The 18,231-nt window shown below is 41.2% G+C and overlaps 1 protein-coding gene across 1 annotated transcript; it reads left to right on the plus strand.

The window, feature by feature from the left end:
• Positions 1 to 100: 100 nt before the first annotated feature.
• On the plus strand, positions 101 to 16,290 carry SLC4A1AP (solute carrier family 4 member 1 adaptor protein). Its single transcript, XM_064708923.1, has 14 exons — positions 101 to 749; positions 1,456 to 1,639; positions 2,319 to 2,441; positions 3,278 to 3,338; positions 4,182 to 4,321; positions 4,447 to 4,607; positions 5,155 to 5,224; positions 8,901 to 9,090; positions 9,907 to 10,018; positions 10,562 to 10,805; positions 11,571 to 11,645; positions 12,634 to 12,704; positions 14,552 to 14,624; positions 15,844 to 16,290. Exons 1-14 carry the CDS (start codon positions 219 to 221, stop codon positions 15,891 to 15,893), a joined length of 2,085 nt encoding a protein of 694 aa, XP_064564993.1. The 5' UTR covers positions 101 to 218; the 3' UTR covers positions 15,894 to 16,290.
• Positions 16,291 to 18,231: the final 1,941 nt, after the last annotated feature.

An 18,231-nucleotide genomic window follows, 5' to 3' on the forward strand; every position in this document is an offset into this window, starting at 1 on the left:
GCCGCCCGCGCTCCTCCGGCCCGCAGGAGGAAAGCCCCGGCCACTGCCACTGCCGCCGCCCCGCCCGCCGCCGCCGCCCTCCCTAACTCGCCCCTCACGCTGCCCTGGGCCGCGCTGGGCGACAGCGGAGCGACCCCGGAATCTGCGCCCTGCCCTCGGCACTGCAGCGCCGCGGCGCTCGTTCCCGGAGGACTCCGTTTGGGGACGGACACGGGAAAATGGCGGACGCAGCAGAGGCAATGGAGGCCGAGCCCGCCGAGCCCGCCGCCTTCAAGCGCCCGAGCCGCCCGCTGCCCGCCGCCCCCGGGCCCGGAGAGCCGGGGCCCAGCCCGCCAGCAGCCTCCCGCCCGGTCGCCGCCGCGCCGCCCGCGCCGCGCTACGAGGAGCCGCCGTGGGGCAGCCGGCCGCCCGCCGGCTCCGGGTACGGGCTGGAGGTGCTGAAGGGCGGCGTGCTGCTGGGCTCGGTGCGGCTGGAGGACAGCAGCTGGTTCTTGGTGGGGCGGCTGCCCGGCTGCGCCGTGTCCCTGGAGCACCCGTCGGTGTCGCGGCACCACGCCGTGCTGCAGTACCGCGGCTGCTCCCCCGAGGAGCCCAGCGGCGCTGATGCCGCCGGGTTCTACGTGTACGACCTGGGCAGCACCCACGGCACCTTCCTCAACAAGGCGCGGCTGCCGCCCCGCACCTACTGCCGGGTGCGGGTGGGCCACGGGCTGCGCTTCGGCGGCAGCTCCCGCCTCTTCCTCCTGCAGGTGGGTCGGGGCTCGGGCTCGGGCGGCTCCGGAGCGTGTGCGGGTGCTAAAGGCTGGCCCGGGTCAGGCTCGGGAGTTTCCCCGGCTCCGTAGGGTGACCGCCTGAGGTGTGGGGCGGAATGGAAGCTGCCCAGCGCTGCCGTGGTTGTGTGACTGCGAGACAAGCTGGGGGTGTCTGCTGCAGGCTCTGCAGTGAGCTGTGGGGCTGCGGGTCTCTGCTGATGTGCTGGGAGTGCAAAAGGCATTTCTCTCCAACAGTGGGATGTATTAGGAAGGTCTTTCTGACAGTATGATGCCCCAGTGAATAAAGAACTAATATTTCTTTGGGAAAAGGGGGAGTGTTTATTAATAGGGACTTGGACAGCTCATTGCATGTTGTGCACACTTCAGAAGCTGCTCATTCCTCAGGGTCACCCGTGTAGTTCTGACGTGAATTTTTGACTTTAGCCTTTTAATTACAGTTATATGTGAGCTGGATCTCACTGCAGGTACACAATAATGCTTATTTCTCCCTGCCCTTCTTTTGAAAATGCCATTAAAACTAATCTATTTTGGAATGCAGACCATAACTAATGGTCAAATAATTCCATTTTTTGAAGAGCAGTGTAATGATGGGCTTATGTTATTATATGTAACCTGCATGTGTGCTGGAAATACGTGTGGGTTTATTTAAAAACACTTCTGTTGATTTTCTGTTTTGACTTAGGGACCCAAAGAGGACCAGGAATCTGAGTCAGAACTAACTGTGACTGAACTGAAGGCGCTACGCAAGCAGCAGCAAGCAAAATTAGAAAAGACAATGTTGGGAGAGGACTCTGATGAGGAGGATGAGAAAGAGGAGAGAAATGAAAGGAGTCAGAATAGTGACCTGAGCTGCTCGTGGGGCATGGGTAAGTGATGATGTATCCATTGGCTGATATGTATTAGAAGGTCTGTAAGCTTGTTTTCACTGAATTTTAGGGTTAATATTCCAACGGGCTGCCAAGAGTCACAATCCAGTCAAGGTTTTTGAGTACAAATTAATCCTTTCTCTGTTAAAAAGAAGGGTAAGTGACAAACTAACATCCAGTGAGGTTCTTTTAAACAGGAGGAGGTAATTTATCTATACCTATAAAAGGCCATGAAACTTAGAGCTTAATTAATGCTCTTTGGTTTGCTCCTGTGATGATATCCACACTTTTAACAAAGAGGTGAAATTTAACTGCTTGAGACTTAAATGCAGGATAGCTATCTTTACATTTAAACAGGAAGCCCACATATTAGAGCTAGGTAAATTATAATTAATGAACTTTTTGCAACAAAATGAGTTGGGTTCTTTGAGTGAAAAGGTATAAGCTCATAAACCTTTGAAAGTTCTGAAACTGACATTGATCTGCAAAACTGAATCATGTTTTGGAATAACTAATAGTGAAAACACTAATTTTTTGAATTGGGTGCAGGAATAATGAAGTTAAGGGAAGTAATTTTATGACACAGCTGCTACTTCTTTCAAACTAATGAAAGTTGAAATAGACTGGTGTTCTCTTTTTCATGTTTCATGGGGTTTTTTTGACTTTGTATGTCTTCCAGGTGAGGATGCTGAGGAGGATGAGGTTGAAGAAAACCCTATTGCTGTTGATTTTCAGGATGTTCAAGATGCCTTTTATATGAAAGACCCTAGGAAGGCCTTGCAGGGCTTTTTTGATAGAGAAGGTAATTATTTCTTTTTTTTTATTAAATGTGGGTTTTTTTACTCAGCAAAGTGTTACTTTGTTGTTTATGTTTCAGGGGGATTTAAGGTGTCATGTGGGAGCAAAGGTTTTCTGTTACACTGTGGGTAACATTTTTTGTTTCATCAGGTTTTGGTGGGGATTTGTGGTGGTTTGTTTTGGGTTTTTTTCTTTAAAACTTGGGCCACCGTTGTATATCTGAGTCTTAGTTACTAATTCCTAAGCTGCAGTGAGCAGCTTGTATTCTGGAGTATTCTTCAGCTTGTGTCCTCTGGAGTGGCACTCAGACTTCACCCGTGCTTTGAAGCTATGTGGAAAAATCAAAACTCCTCCATTTCCAGACTGTTTGCTTTGGAGATGACTGTAATTGTGTATAACTGGAAAATGGGAAAATCTAAAAAAGACAAAAGACAACAATTAAGTGGCCTAAAGTTTCAGTGAGTGCTCGTGAAACTTAATATTTCACTTACTTGTTGAAGTGACAAAGCAACCTTCAAGACAAACAGTATCTGGGAATTCAGATTACAAGCTGTTGTTGCTTTAGCATCATTTACTTTAATACAGGCAGAGACAAATTGTTTTTTTTAATTTGAATTACATGTTCCTAAACAGGCTACTTAGAGATTTTTTAGTCTGAAAAAGCCTTGATTTTGAAAAAAAAACCCAAATCAGCATAAGTAAATCAAAATCATGGTATGTAACAAGAGCTTATTATCCTTTTTGTTTCGAAGAATGTCCCATCACATTCTCCTCTGCTGTAAAGATTATTCCTGCTTATTTCAATCTTGGTTGCTACATCAATTCTCTTTTCTTTTCTAGGAGAAGAGTTAGAATATGAGTATGATGATCGTGGGCACAACAGCTGGCTCTGCAGGATCAAGTATGTACATCTCCATTCCTTTGGTGCATGGAAGTTGACTGTTTTTGAGTTTGCAAACAGAAGCTGGAGGAATTACTTGTTGTGGCAAGGAAGCCAGCTGAATTTAGACTTAAGCCCTGATAAGTTCAGGGATCAGTGCCTAGTTCAGTGTCTGTGCACCTTTTGTCTTCTGACAGGATTTGGTTTTCCTAGGGGATGAAAACTGAGAAAGCAAGAGTCTAGGTTCTTTCAGCTCCCCTTGTTTTGAGCAGTATGTGAAACAGAATACAAGAGTAGAAACTAGGAAACAATCTCTTTCACTTCCTAATAAGAAAGATCAAAAAGACCCCAAACTTAATTCTACTGTATGCCTGATTTCAGTTCCTGTATGGTATAGGGCAGTTTTTGAGGGCTTCGTGCTAGAGGCCACTAATGTAATTCTTTTGTAAGACAGAAGAAAGTGAGGTGGAAATTAAGTCAACAAGTCTCAACATAGTAATGATAGTACTGTTTAAAAATCCTTTGCTTCATTGTGGAAACTATTCGTTACTCATGTTGTATGGATACAAGATACCTGTACTTAAAATGATCCAGGGACTGACATTTAGCCTTTTAACTTCCTGTATTTCTAATGGAATAAATAGAGGAAAAATTATTGTTTGGACCAGTGAAATACAAACTGCTTGCATGATTAGGAAATCATGCTTGTGTTTTGATTGATTCTGTATGAAATAAAAATTGGAAAAAATTAACACAAAAAAAAAAGATAAAAATGAAATGGCAATGGCATTGTAAAATATCTGAGTAGCATCCCTGAAAAGCTGTTTGTATCTGAGCTGTCCTCTGATCCTTCAAACTGAACAGGTTGCCTGTGGATGATGCATCAGGGAAGCAGCTGGTGGCAGAGGTTCTCCATTCAGGAAAAAAGAAGGAAGCAATGATACAGTGTGCCCTGGAAGCTTGCAGGCTGCTGGATGCTCGAGGAGTACTGAGGCAAGAAGCAGGTGAATAACTGTGATCATTCTAAATACCCTAAATTAGGGATTTGAGTTTGCTATCTTGAATTTGCTTTATTGCTGAGTGATCTGCAAATCATTTTGTTTCTTGCCTTCTCCTGTGGCTTTCTCAGTATCCCGAAAAAGGAAATCAAAGAACTGGGAAGATGAGGATTTTTATGACAGTGATGACGACACCTTCCTCGATCGAACTGGTGCTGTGGAAAAGAAACGACTGAACAGAATGAAGAAAGCTGGTAAAATAGAAGAAAAACCAGAGACTTATGACTCCCTGGTAAGAACAATTGTTATGACATGTCAGGGTTACTCTCTCATGCCTGTATTATGTTATGACTAAGAAGAAATTTTAGTGGCTCATGGCAGTGGATGAAGGAAATGCCAGGACAGGATACTTTTAAATTAGTTCTAAATAACTGGAAAATAATTCCAAGCTTTTAAGTCCACAGGACACATCCCAAAGAAATATCTCATTCTCTTTCAAAGAATAAGAATCCTGAATTGAGAGGCATATGACAAACAATAAATACTACAAAGACAGTAGGTTGTGAGGGATAGGAAGGGTTGGAGGGCTCAGTGGTGGTACAACACTGCTGCAGAAGAATTATGTGTACTGTCATGTTTCAGAAATGGTTTAAATAATTTTCCATGTCAAAAAATGACTAAGTTGTTTAGGAAGAATCTAGACTTCTAATTTTTTTCAGCCCAAGAAGTCCTGGTCAAAGCTCAGAAGTAGAAAAGTGTAATGTGATAGGATACTTGAGTAACTTCTAAAATGAGATTTTAACAAGGTAAAGTCTTCTAAGCATGTTGTTCTCTCATAGGTCACAAAGCTAAAAGAAGCAGAAAATGAGCTTTCTGAGATAACAGAGAAGCTGAAGGTTTCAGGGAAAGGTAAGGCATGAAGTTTATTTGATCACAGTGCTTTCCATAAAGAATAATACAAAATTAGCTTAGAGATTTGGGGTTTTTTTTTCAGTGTCCACTTTTCACAAAGGAATAGGAAGGTTTGCAGGTCACTGAGTTATCTTGAGAGAATTCTTACAGTCTTCATCCAATAGTTTATGTACTCTGTTTATAGTCACTTGCTAATGAATGCAGCTTTTTCCAAAGCAAGCAGCATCTAAGTTCAAGTAAGGTGGCAAGTGTGCAAGCTCCTGGAGTTCTGAAAGGGTGAATATTATTATTGTTTATCTGCCCATATTGCTGAAAGTGACCCAATTTAAAGAACACTGCTTTTTCCACTCCCTTAAAAAACATTTGTAAGGGAGGAAGAAAGAACTCACAGAAAATGTAATGTATTTTATTTCACTTGTTACAAACACGCTTTATAATGGAAAGGTTGGAAGCAAAAAATGTGGAGACAAAGCAGTTGACACGTAACCCATACATTCAGTGAACAGCCAGTACAGGAGAGTGCCATTCAGGCTCTAGGATTATGCCTTTGTTTCTGAAGGCAGAGCCTTTCCAGACCAGTGATGGTATCTGTTAGTGAGCTGTGCTTAAAAGCAAACTGTACCAATGGCTGCATTTTGCTTTCTGTGACTGATGCTGTCTCATGGAGTAAAAGGAAGGCAGGAAGGAAATGTGTTTAGGCTGGTTGTTCACACAAAAGCCTTGCTAACAGAGTTGGCATTAACAAAGGCTGCACCATGAGTTTGTCAGAAGTTTCTCTCCAAGAAGCCTAGCAGCAGTGTGACAGCTGGGCTGTCTTCTGTGTGTTACATGGCTGTGCTTCTTTCTAGTTATTCAGCCCCACACCAAAACTCATTTATATCAATATCTTTGTTGGTGATTGATTATACCAGATCCCTGCTCAAAAGGTAGTACCATTCCACCAGGCATACAAACCGATATTCTGTGTGTCTGAAGGAATTGTTTTCAGCCTTATACTTTTGATAAGTAATTAGCAATTGACCAACAAAATAAGCTAATGCTTAGATTGTCTGAGAGGTGAAATTCCAAGCTTTCATCTCTTCTGATTCCTTTGTTTCTACTGATACTGTTTCTCAACGAGACTGTTGTATTACAGTGTAGTAGAGACTGGGTGAAGGAAGAGTCAGTTCATTTTTATACTTCTGCTAACACCATATAATGCTGTAGGCCCCTTTCCTACCAAAACCTGGCCATGCAATCCCAATACACTTGTTTTTGTAAGTTGCAGGTGGTTACACAGCTAGTTTAGAGCCGTGGAAAAAAGTGCAGTCTTGGTACTTATTGAAGCACAGAATCATTCAGTATTGGATGGGAATTCCCAGAACTAGGCCAGGGTAAAACAAACATATCAAATATTGCATCAGTCAGCTGGTTTGTTAGGGTGTTTTCTAGATCCTTTGGTTTTCTCTTATTTGAATGCTTTAGGTTAATCACAGATGCTGAGAAAGCCAGGAGCAGTGTTGCTGACCCTGGAACATTTGTAGCACTATCATGATCTGTCCAGCAAAACTCCTGCATTACATCCAGTTCTGAAACCTCAATGCACTTTTGTTTGCTCTAAATGCTTATTTGGAGCCTAAAGACAAGAGTGTAGAGACACCAGTGAGTGAATGACAGGCTAAATTGCTACACCTCTTACCAAGCACTTGGAGAAATTAAGTAGTTGTCTAAAAAAGTCTCAGTAGAAGTTCACAAATTGTTCCCTGGGGTTCTTCAGAACTAATTACTGGTGGACTGACTTGGTATCACTCATTCACTGATGCTGCTGAATGCAGATCAAATATGTGGAACTCTTCAGTCTCATCTTTGGTTGCCTGTTCAGGAAAAATATCAATAAGTTGATGGTGCAGTAAATAGCCCTGTAGCTTTTTGTCGCTGGGATATAAAGTATAATAGACATGATTGATTCATCTCCTAGTAATGTCAGATTTTAATTCAATGGTGTAGAAAACTGCTGCAACAGCTGAGGAATGCTAACTGCAACTCTGCAAGCTGAGCTGGCTGGTATGAGGCCCTGTTGGTGGAATTGAGCAGAGAATCCAATTTGCAAGAAGGGGTGATCCAACTCCCTGAGCAGCACTCTCTGACTGAAGCACTTGCACCACTGTGCAGTGCAGCAGTGAGCTCTGGATTTAATTGTGGAGCTTTAATTGTTCTGAGGAATGTGACTGCTCACTAAACCACATCATTGTAATTTGATGCTTAAATGAAATTATCATTCTGCTCAGCTCCTGCCTGCAAGGAGGTTTAGACATTGTTAACAATACCTTCTCATTGTTGGTTTTTGTCTTGGTTCATATAAATAGTTGTGATGAAAAGAAAGTATTTCTATAAGAATTTCTTTTATGACATGTTTTGTCATCATTTATGCTTGCATGGAGGTGGATGCTACAACTGTTTCTTATCTTTTGAAGCCTATTAATTCTGTATATCTTGGAACAGTTACTGTTAAGGCTTTGGTGTATTTTCAAATGGTAAAGTCGGTTTTGTTTTACATCAGAAATGTCCTTTTCAATTGAATCCATTTGTAAGCATGAGTCCTATTAGACTTTCCTCTAATTATTTAAGTTTTGTAAAACTGCTCAAATATGTATTCTTCAGAATAACTTGGTCTGTTTTATTTTTATGCATTTAAAATTTCAAGTGCTACTTAATTAGCTCAAGCTGAACTGAAAATAGCTCATTGATCAAATAATTACGCTTGTGCATATATACAAAAATACTTATAAGGCAGAAAATACATATTGGATTTGCCAGTTTTCACTGAATATTAAAAGGCAGAAAACTATCTGTCAAAAGACTTGTTAAAATTCTGGCAAGAACATTTTTCTTTCTTTGCCTCCAGGTCATTTTTAAATACCATATAACAACTTCTGAAATACTGTTCAAGCCACAAAAAGGCGTTTCTGGATCTTTTTGTTTGGTTATTTTAAATCCAGGTATTAGAAGAGTATTTCTTTTTCTTAGTCATTAGAGATTTAGTTTTACCTCCTGAGTTTTATTTTAATTAGTCAAGTATGCATAACAATTGTTAATATTTTGAAATTAGGTGGAGTAAAAAGACTGTCATTACTCTTTTCAAGTTCAAAGCAGTTTTCTTGCAGAAAATCTAGTCAAAATAAAGGTACATTCTGTGTGATTGGCCTAATGCGTGAAATTTGGTTTGTATGCAGTCTTTCAGGAGTACAAGGCAGCATTGATTGATTTTGAACTTTACAAATGTTATGACATAAACATCCCAGGAACATCAAAATCTGATTCCCTATGCAGTGGTGTAGGTTTTCATGTGGCTGGGATTAGTTTAGTTTGTGACTACAAAAAAATCCCTAAGCCACTTTTTTAGGGAGAGCAGATATAGAAGTGAGATGAACAACCAGGAATAGCACTCACAAAGAAACATTCAGTTTTAAGAGAGGCTTTTTTTAGGTAAGTGAATTAAAGTTTACTTTCAGGCTTTTGTTAGGAGAAATGCCTTCATCTCTCCAGGCCTAACAACCTCCATTATTTCACAATTCAGCAGGAACTCGCAGAGAGGATAGTTGTTCCTATGTACCTTATTCTCTAAAGGCAGGACCTGGTGATTACAGTTATATCCCCAGCATAACATTATATATCTTCCCTTTATCCTGCCTAGTCCAGTCCCATCCAGCAGCTCAGGATTCTCTGGATGAGTTCATGACTGAAATGAAATCAGGATGCACACTGGACAGCGTGGCACGCAAGAAGCTTCACCTGCGGTCCTTTGAACTGAGGAAAGAGCAGCAGAGACTGAAAGGGCTGATAAAGCTTGTCAAGCCTACAGAGCTGCCTGAGCTGAAGCCCCAGTAAGTCTTGGTGAAAACATAAACAATTACTTTTCCCTTTATTCTTATCCATGGGCAGTTGTGTAAGCCCAGTAAATAGGCAGCTTTCCAATTACAAAAGCAGGGCAGCCTTCCAAACTACCTGGCTCAGCTCTTGAGGAGCTGCTGTGCCTCTGGGCTACTGCAGCATCTGTGGCTGAGGGAAATGCACAGCACTGGAGTGGGACCAGCCCAGGCTGGCAGGATGACAGGGGTAAGGGACTGGAAGCAGACTGTTAGCTTCTTTAACTTTTTTCCCATGTGCATCCAAAAGGAACCGATGAATTTTACAGATACTTTGTACAACATGAAACCCACTTTCACTCTGTGAACTGTATTTGGAAGTCAAATGTGGTGGCTGTTCAGCTACTGCCTGGCAGCACCACTGCTGTTGGAGAGGGTGTGTGCTGGGTTCATTCACTAGTGGCAGCTTGATTAGAGGTTAATTACCTAATTCATTTAAATTAAGGTTTGGCTTCCAAGTGTGTTTTTATATATAAATATGTGTGTATGTATGCAGTTGAATTTAAGGGAGTCTATGTGATACAGAAGGTTTTTCCCTTGTTCATTTATTTTTTGCTTCCTTTATGGCATGTGTCTGAATCCTACAACATATATGTAGGATGGAGGAGTCATTTCCTGCAGCGTCCTCCTTGGATGCTGCAAGTGAGAGAGAAATAAAAGGATTTTTATATATTCACTTCTCATAGGCAGACCTTTTTTTTTTTTTGTATTTGTATATATAAGATTTGTTTGATACTTTATATACTGTTTCCCTTTGTGTCTGATTTTTATTAGGAGTGGGAGTTACAGTCTGAATGCAGAGAACAAGCCTAAAAAGATGAACCTGCCTCTGTTTGGTGCAATGAAAGGGGGGAGCAAATTCAAACTGAAAACTGGAAGCCTGGGGGTAAGTTGGACTGGTAGGTGTTGCAGGTCAGTGGCTGTTTGTGAGCACCTTCTCAGGCTGTGGGGGCTGTAGGTGGCAGCTGTGTCTCCTAACATGCATGGAAGCAGCATGGAGGTGCAGCCTGTGGCACTGGAAGCTGCATGCACAACGAGCAGGGGCTCTTGGATGTTGTTTGCTGCCAGACATGCTGTTCCATGTCTTTGTACAGCAGTTTCCTGGGGCACAGCTGTGGTCAAAAATGCCCTGCCTCAGCAGCCAGTCCTTTTCTTGTTTTTCTGCATCCTCATAGCCAAGATCATATCCATGATTGATGCAGTTTCCAGTGTCCCTCTTATGAAAAGACTGCACTCTTTATTTATGGACTGGACATGTTTTTTCATCTTCCACCTCTACTAATAACTTTTCCTTCAACCCAAACTATTTGTCATCCTGGGAGTGTTTCCTTACCAGCTGTCTCTGACAGTGCTGTGTGTGCTTACTCCTGTAATGATTGTCTGTCACTGTCACAGTCTTGGCACTGATGCCCAAGTCTGTGTCTTACAGAAGTTGCCTGTTAAGCGTCCAGACATCCCTGAAAACTTGTTAAAAACAAAAGATGATGGACCAGAAGAGGAGGAGGAGGAGGAGGAGGAAGAAGAAATGGAAGAGCAGCAAGAAGCAGATGCAGTAAGCAGCAGAGTGTCAGACCTGGAAATGAAGATGACTAAAGAGAAAGAAACAGGGAATGAAACTCATGCTCCTGATGGCTCCCCTTGCAATAACAAAAATCTAGAATCCCTTCAGGATGGTAAACCATTGTTTCTATTTTTCTAGTAATGAAGATGAGCCTGTTACTGCTGAACTTTCGAGAGCTATGTGAATCAAATGTTCAAGTCACAGGTTCTCCAGCCTATTTATTTTCCACAGGTTTGTTTGCCATGAGTCCAGAGTCCTTGTGGCAGCAGCTGAGTTTCACATGGTTCTAGGTGAATCTCTACTTGACAGTCAGTTTTTCATGCTTTTTGGTGAAATAGAGCAAATCTCCTGGATATAAGGAAGTCCTGCTTTGATAAGCCGGATTTCCATTAAATTGATTGTCCAAATAAAAACAACTGCAATGGTTTTTTGGCAGTAAAAGTGGCATAATAAGAAGACAAATGTCTGTGCAAAACTTCAGATCCATTTGTAAGGAGGAAAAACAATTTCTAAAGTGGTAATGGAAAAGTACCTTTGAGGTATCTCCAATCTCTCCTTTCCTGTATCAGCCTGATGCATTGGAAAATTCAGTAATGGTGTTTCTCAGTGAACAGTATGTTTGATAACAGAGAGCTAGTTCTGGCTTTTTGGCTTAATGCTGGACATGTTGCTGCAGAAAAGTGTTTTAACAGATCACAGAATTTTCTTTATTGTATTGCAGTGGACTTGGTGGATGAAATAATTGGGAAGATTTTTGAAGGAGTTCTTCCAGAGACAAATGTAGCAAAGAGTTCTCTTTCGTGCTTGGTCTCAGGGATGCACTCTGCTCATCAGAGTTACTGCAGGGCCACTAAGCTCTTCCTTTCTTGTTTTACAGGGGTTGATTCTCTGCCTGAGCCAAAGGTACTGAGGAATGAATCTCAGATGGGACCCTCACAAGAGAAATCCCAAGGTGAACAGTACACAGACTATTTTGTAATAGATTGTGGGTTTAGAAACTGACTAAAGTACTTAATATCTTATGCGGGTCAAAGGAAACTGAGCCTAATCTGGAGCCTAAAGAAAGTTTGTGTTTTGCTTGGGAAGTGGTAAGGGTGTGGTAAAGGCTGGGCACTTCCACTATGTTACAGCTGTCCTTGCTTTTCATAGTCATTAATTGTTTAGAGTTTTTTTGTTCCGAAAAATCAGCATGAGAAGAATAATTAATTTAGGAGACTGTGATGATGCTTTTTCCTCTGTTATTCTTTTGCGCTAGCTCTTAACACTACAGAAAGACAAAACTTTATAAAGTGAATGCTACATAACATTAGGTAATAATCTGCTGGTGACCTAGATGATGTCTCTGCCTGTATGCACAAAAAATCAGATCTTGAAAATGAAGAATGTTGGTTGTACATGGAGGAGATTTTTATGACCTTTCTATTTATTTTGTAACTCAGACTCTCTAGAATCTGTCCTCATCATCTTACCCATAGAGAGCCATCAGAGTATCAGTATTTCAAATACTAAGTGGCAGAAAACCAAGGAATTCTTTTCACCCATCAACTCTAAAGTTTGCTGTTTGCTTGTTTTTTTAAAAAGCAAATTGGTCCTGCACATTTCCTGCTCCTCTCTTTCTATATCAATCACTGCAGTGTTTACAGGTAGTGTCTTTTAGAAAATAAACGTCTGCCGTTAACTAAAGTTAATATTACAGAATCACTAATAGAGGATCTTGCTAAACTACATTCAGTTGCATGACTGACAGTGTATTTAACCTAAGTTAAATCTAGGAAAAACAATAAGATGTTCAGCAGTATTATTCTCAAGTAATTGTGGTGCAGTGAGATATCTTGGATTTCCTTATGGATGTATAAATTTTTATGTGAACTTCCCATAAGTTTATATCATAGAATTGGTCATTTGTGCTGTGTCATAAAACAATTCTGCTTTCTTTCCAGCACCCAAGGTAGTAAATAAGGAACCTGAAGAGACATCTGAGAAAGTTAAGAAAATCAATAGCTCAAGCAAGGTCAGTTACAATACCATGACTCCTGCAGCTTAAGAGGAAGTCATTCCTAGGCTCTTTTTTAGTGAAATAGTAACAAGTTGATGGAGTCTAACTTGGTGATAGTAGTGCTTTGTATTAAAATGTAAAGTATGGAAGTTTTGCACATTTTGGGACTCAGTCAATTGTTGCCTTCCTGAAGCTGGGAAGGATCTTCTCTGACAGCCTAATGATTATTGTGAGGCTCTTCCCTTCAGAAACCATCCCACACCCTTCTGCTGACTTGGTGACTGTACTTGGTGGACCATGAGTTCTGACCACTGGGACAGTTTCTTTGTGGGGACCATCAAATTTTAGCCCTGCAGCACTTACTGAAGCTCAGATCCCTGCATCCTGTGTGTGCTGACTGCTGCTTTGTTAGTCCTGGCCAAGGATCCAGGATTGGGTAGGCACAGTCCTCACAACTGCCTTTTGTTGCTGGCCTTGCTAAAGATGCTGAAGAAATCAAGAGTTTATTTATACTGGTGAAGCCCAAGTTTTACCACTGTTATGAATATGGGAGGACAAGGCAGTTTTTCATGCTGAGGCTGTCAAGTCAGCACCTCTCATCAGCAGAGAGTTTGCTGTAACACTGAGCATTCTCCAAATGCCAGATGGCTTAGGTGTATTCTTTCTCCCATCACAAATCACTTTTTCCACATGCTGTCTCTGCCTTGGGGCTCAGATCTTGCATGGAAAGTATCAACCAGAAGTCAGTTTGGGGTTTTTTTTTGGGGGGGGGTTTTTTGTTTGTTTGTTTGTTTTGTGGTTTTGTTTTTTTTTGTGTGTGTTTTGGGTTTTTGAGGTTTTTTTGTTTCTTTTAATTTTTTTTGTTGGTGTTGTTGTTTTGTTGTTGTGTTTGGTTTGGTTTTGGGGTTTTTTTGGGTTTTTGGATTTTTTTTGTAATATTTCAATAACTTTGAATCGTGTAAAACTGGAAAAACAATTTTCAAGTGATTGTTCACAAGCCATATTTAAAAGCTGTACAGCTCTGCAGTCTAATGTTTTGGAAAACATTAGTCTTCTGGTTTAGATGTTATTTTGGGGAAGGAAAGTTATTGAGGGAATGAAAATTTGTTTCAGCTCGTAACATTAGACTGTAATGATGCTACAGAGTAATGCAAATAAGTGCTGAGTAACTTGGCATTATTTTGAGCTCTTAAGTGTTGCACTCTACAGTTGTATGATTTTTTTTACCCGAAGTTGTTGGAAACAGAAGTTGTTGAGAAAATGATGCTGATGTGGCAAAAACTAAAAATCTGAGTACAAAAAGATACTGCTGTGTCAACAACTGCATTGCAAGTGACCTTTTGTGGTTTGCTTTAACATTTCAAGATGCCAGTGAGACCTGAAAACAATTAGTGTTTTTTTCTTTTTGAAAACTGTTACCCTTATATATCACCTGAACTTTTATAAGCTTCACTTTGAAAATCACCTGAAACCCAAAGTTTTCAGTGGTACTGTGCATTGAAATCAGTAAAGCACCTATTGAATGTCCTACTCTCAAGCTTTTCCCTGCATAAAGACATCCTATGTCAAATCACATCACCAAACATTAGGCTTAAACTGTTCTGTTTTGAGGGGGAAATTGGACTGGATGACCTCCAGTGGACCCCTCTAAACAGCATTTTTATTTGTCTGTGACTTTAATGGAAATGAGCTGGATCTATTTGAGGGTTTGATTTTCTTCTCTATTACTGTTTTCATCCCTGACTCTTGTGGAAATAACCCTCACCTCTGATTATTTGTCTCTGAATTAGTGAGGGATTTAGTGGTTGTGACACACTAGTGGAGAGATACAGCACTTTAAAAATTCTTTCCTCTCTTTGCAGGTCCAACAACCTTTTTTTTCCTCACAGTACCCAGATGATGACCCAGACTACTGCGTTTGGATTCCTCCTGCAGGTATCAACCATTTCCTTACTGGTTTTAGCCTCATAACTCAGGAATCTTTCTAATAAATCATCAGGATGTCCTTTTGAGTCCTTGGAAAAAAGCTAATCCAGGAATACTTTACTCAGAACCTGATGTTATGTGGCATGCTATGCCCCATGTTTGTTGTGTGGCCATGCAAGTCTTGCAGGGGGGTACAGACCATATCTGTAGTAGCCTCATGGCAATGGAGAGACACACCTGAAGGCTGTTTTTCAGTTTTGTAACACCTGAGAGAGCTAACTGCATTCACACATGGTGCTATGATAACCTAGTTGAAAGATTAGCTCAAACCTTCCCTAGGGATGAATGCTCCAGCAATGTCAGAATTCTCAGTTTTCACAGAAGTCTGTGAAATCCAAAAATGCTTCTTTGCAGTTTTTTAAAAAAATCATTGGAATACAAACACTGGGTCAGGTCTTTTGGAGAAAAGTATTGATAATGCTTTGGTGAAGGCACTGAATAATTGATGCACTCATCCAACATATGTTAAATTTGAATATTTTTTTATCTTTAGTTCCAGGGTGTTTTTAGCTAAGTGAAGTTATTTTTAAACAGGGTAACGAATGTTCAGTTCCTTTAAAATGGAAAACTCATTTGTGTGCATTGAGGTTTTCAGAGTAAGTTGAAAGCTTGGCCTTCATTTGATAGATTTATTACTATAATTTTTGTTAGGCTGTCGCAAATAATTTTTGTTAGGCTGTTATAGAAATAAGAATAAATTTCACTGAAGAAAACTGTAATCTGGTGAATCATCCTTCAATGAAATGTCTGCACATCTCTGACATATGAATCCACAGGAGCAGAATCCTGTAGCAGTAACTCCAAAGTCTGATCTGGGATAGTTAAGCAAGCTGTGTCCATAAGAGGGAGCTCTGTTTTGTGGCTCTGCCTGACAATGAATAGTCAAACGTTCCTTCTAAGCTGGCATTACGAGGACTCCAGAAAAAACTCAAACAAAACAGCCACACAAACAGGAATACCTGATGTAACCTTAACACTGTTAGTGAAATTGAAATGAATTGTAAGTGTAAATCAAAAGACACATTGCAATATGCAGTCTTGATTTTTTATCCTCTGTGCTTGTATGGCTGGTGCTACCTAGAGACTCTTTCATACAGGGATATACATTTCTCTTAGATGAGGGATAAAAGGAATAATGCAACTCTTCCTCTTCCTTTTTGTCCATTAGGTCAAAGTGGTGATGGCAAGACTCATCTCAATGAAAAATATGGCTACTAAGCTTCCAGTGCCCCGGAGTTCCTCTGAGGCTTGAAGGACTGCTCTGTTTTGGACTCTTTCACTACACATTAAGTGACAGATAAGAGACTTGGATTTCCAGATGCTGTTGAAATTCAAGGGCATCAGCAGCTGCTCTGGCTCTTAGCTCTCCCTATGTGTCCTTTGTTTGTCTTCCAGATACTTTTTTAAAGTAAAAGCCCACACATTGTTCTGCCTCTTATTTCACTTTCAACCTTGTTTGTTTGTGTTTTTTTTAAGTTGTCTTGAAACCATAAGCTCATTTTTCCTTTTGTAAATAGAAGTAGACAAAAATATTAAAGGAATACACCTCTGTATACTTACAGGCTTGATAAAATTTATTCATATTGGGTTTATGCAATTAAAATTAAAAATGCTACTGTTCTTTTCTGTGTCTGCTGTTTGAAAATACTGTCATGGTAATCACAACCTAAAACTTGAGGGTTCTTTTGTTTTCCTTTTTTTTATGGAAAAAAGAACAACTTTTGCATTTTGAAAAGAAAATTGTTTTCATGTCTCCCTCGTGCAGTTGCTGGAATACCTGGTATGGAGTGGACAGGAAATAGTGAGTGAAAGGTGTTGTAAAGGTCCAGAAATGCCAAAGAACTGAAGAGGCTGGCACTGCTTGGCACAGGGGGTAACAGAAGAAACAAATGGAAGGATATCCTGGAAAAGCCTATAATGGAGCCTGTTCTTGTGTCCCAACATGAGCAAAGTGCCATCTTAATGCAGTTCAGGGCATGCCTGGTAAATTGGCTTTGTCTGGAGAAATCCCCTGGGTGACTCAGGATTGTCCCAGAGCCTGTGCTGTGGTAAAGGCAAGGTCATGCAGGAAGTGTGAGGGTTTAAACAGCTGGAGGCACAACCATACAGGGGCAGGGAAAACAGTAGAAATGAGAGTCTTGCAAATCAGGGACACACATGCTTTGGGGTGCTTCCACAACCAGTGGCTGCATCCTCATGGACAAATCACAGGAGGGCACCTCAGAAGCTGGGGTGAAGGGGTAACCATACAACTCCTTACTTAGCAGGCTCAAGCTACACTTCAGCATCTTCAGCATGTGCAGCAGGGTTTTGTCTGCATCTGCACACCAGGCTGGGCAGCCTAAAGCTTCCTGCTTCTGGCAGAGCCATATCTTTATGCAATCCAAGGAAACGCTGTTGCCTCTCTATTCAAAATGCCAGACCTCATAGGTTTCACAGCTGTAGCCCTTCCCCAGAGTGTTTTCCAGTTCCAGGGTGTACCAGGGAACTGCAAGGGAGTTCCATTCATCATCAGCAGGTTTCAGACAGGGATAATAATGATTTGCCATTTATGCTCATGACGAGCAGCAGGGCACAGAGCCCATGTAAGTACACCTTGATTGTTACCATCCTGAGGTAGGTGATCAGTGTATCTTTTCATCAGGGGCTGCTTTGTAGTACAGACAAAGGGCATTGACCTGCTGCCAGAAAACATCTCTGGGGATAAGGGCCTGGACAGTTTGGTCCTGGCTAAGACCATGAGCTCCCCATCTGTTTCTTTTCTTAGCAGCTCACTTGTGCTCCCATCTGAATCTGAGGGTAAGCCCTGTTTTTGTTAGGCCATCCATCTTTTGCTTCATTGTGTAACATGAGCACCCAAAGGTCACCCCCACTGGATGGTTCCAGCCATTTTCACAGTGGCATTTGATAAAACCATGGAAAAAGCACCCATTATGTTTGAAAGTAGTTGTCCTCCCATCAGTGATCACTTTGCCACCCCAGAAGCAGTTTCTCACCTGACACTCAACAGCTGTGTAATGCATGACAGGTTTGAATGTTCTCCTTTTGGCCCAGGTGTGTTTGTCATTCGTCAAATACCTTTTCCCTCCAGTGAGAGCTATAAACCAGTACGTGGACCTGGGAGTAGAGGTCACCATATTACACAGAAAGGGATCTACACAGCAATAAACTTCATCTTTTCATCAATTCTTTCTCATCTATTTTGTGACAGACCATCACCATAATCTTATCTCTGTATGATCTGCATGCCTCCCTCCAAATTTTTACATCTTGCTGGCAATAGTAACTCAGCTCTTCCTGCAAGTCAAAGCTCCCCTGAAGGTCTGTGTACATGTCAAGAATTGCTTTTTTTCCTTAAGCACCACACTGTGCAGCCTATAACAATCCTCTTGAGGAAGTGGGGCTATGTAACTGATTTTTTGTTGAAAAAATGGAAGAAATAACTTTTGGAGCCCTTGATACCCACAACACAGGGAAGACTGCTTAGTTTCATGACTAAAAAATGTAAAAGAGTCTGTGAAAATGAGAATTCTGCTTGCACATCAGTTTAACACCC

The sequence above is a fragment of the Zonotrichia leucophrys genome, chromosome 3 (genome assembly GCF_028769735.1).
Source record: "Zonotrichia leucophrys gambelii isolate GWCS_2022_RI chromosome 3, RI_Zleu_2.0, whole genome shotgun sequence".
Lineage (NCBI taxonomy): Eukaryota > Metazoa > Chordata > Aves > Passeriformes > Passerellidae > Zonotrichia > Zonotrichia leucophrys.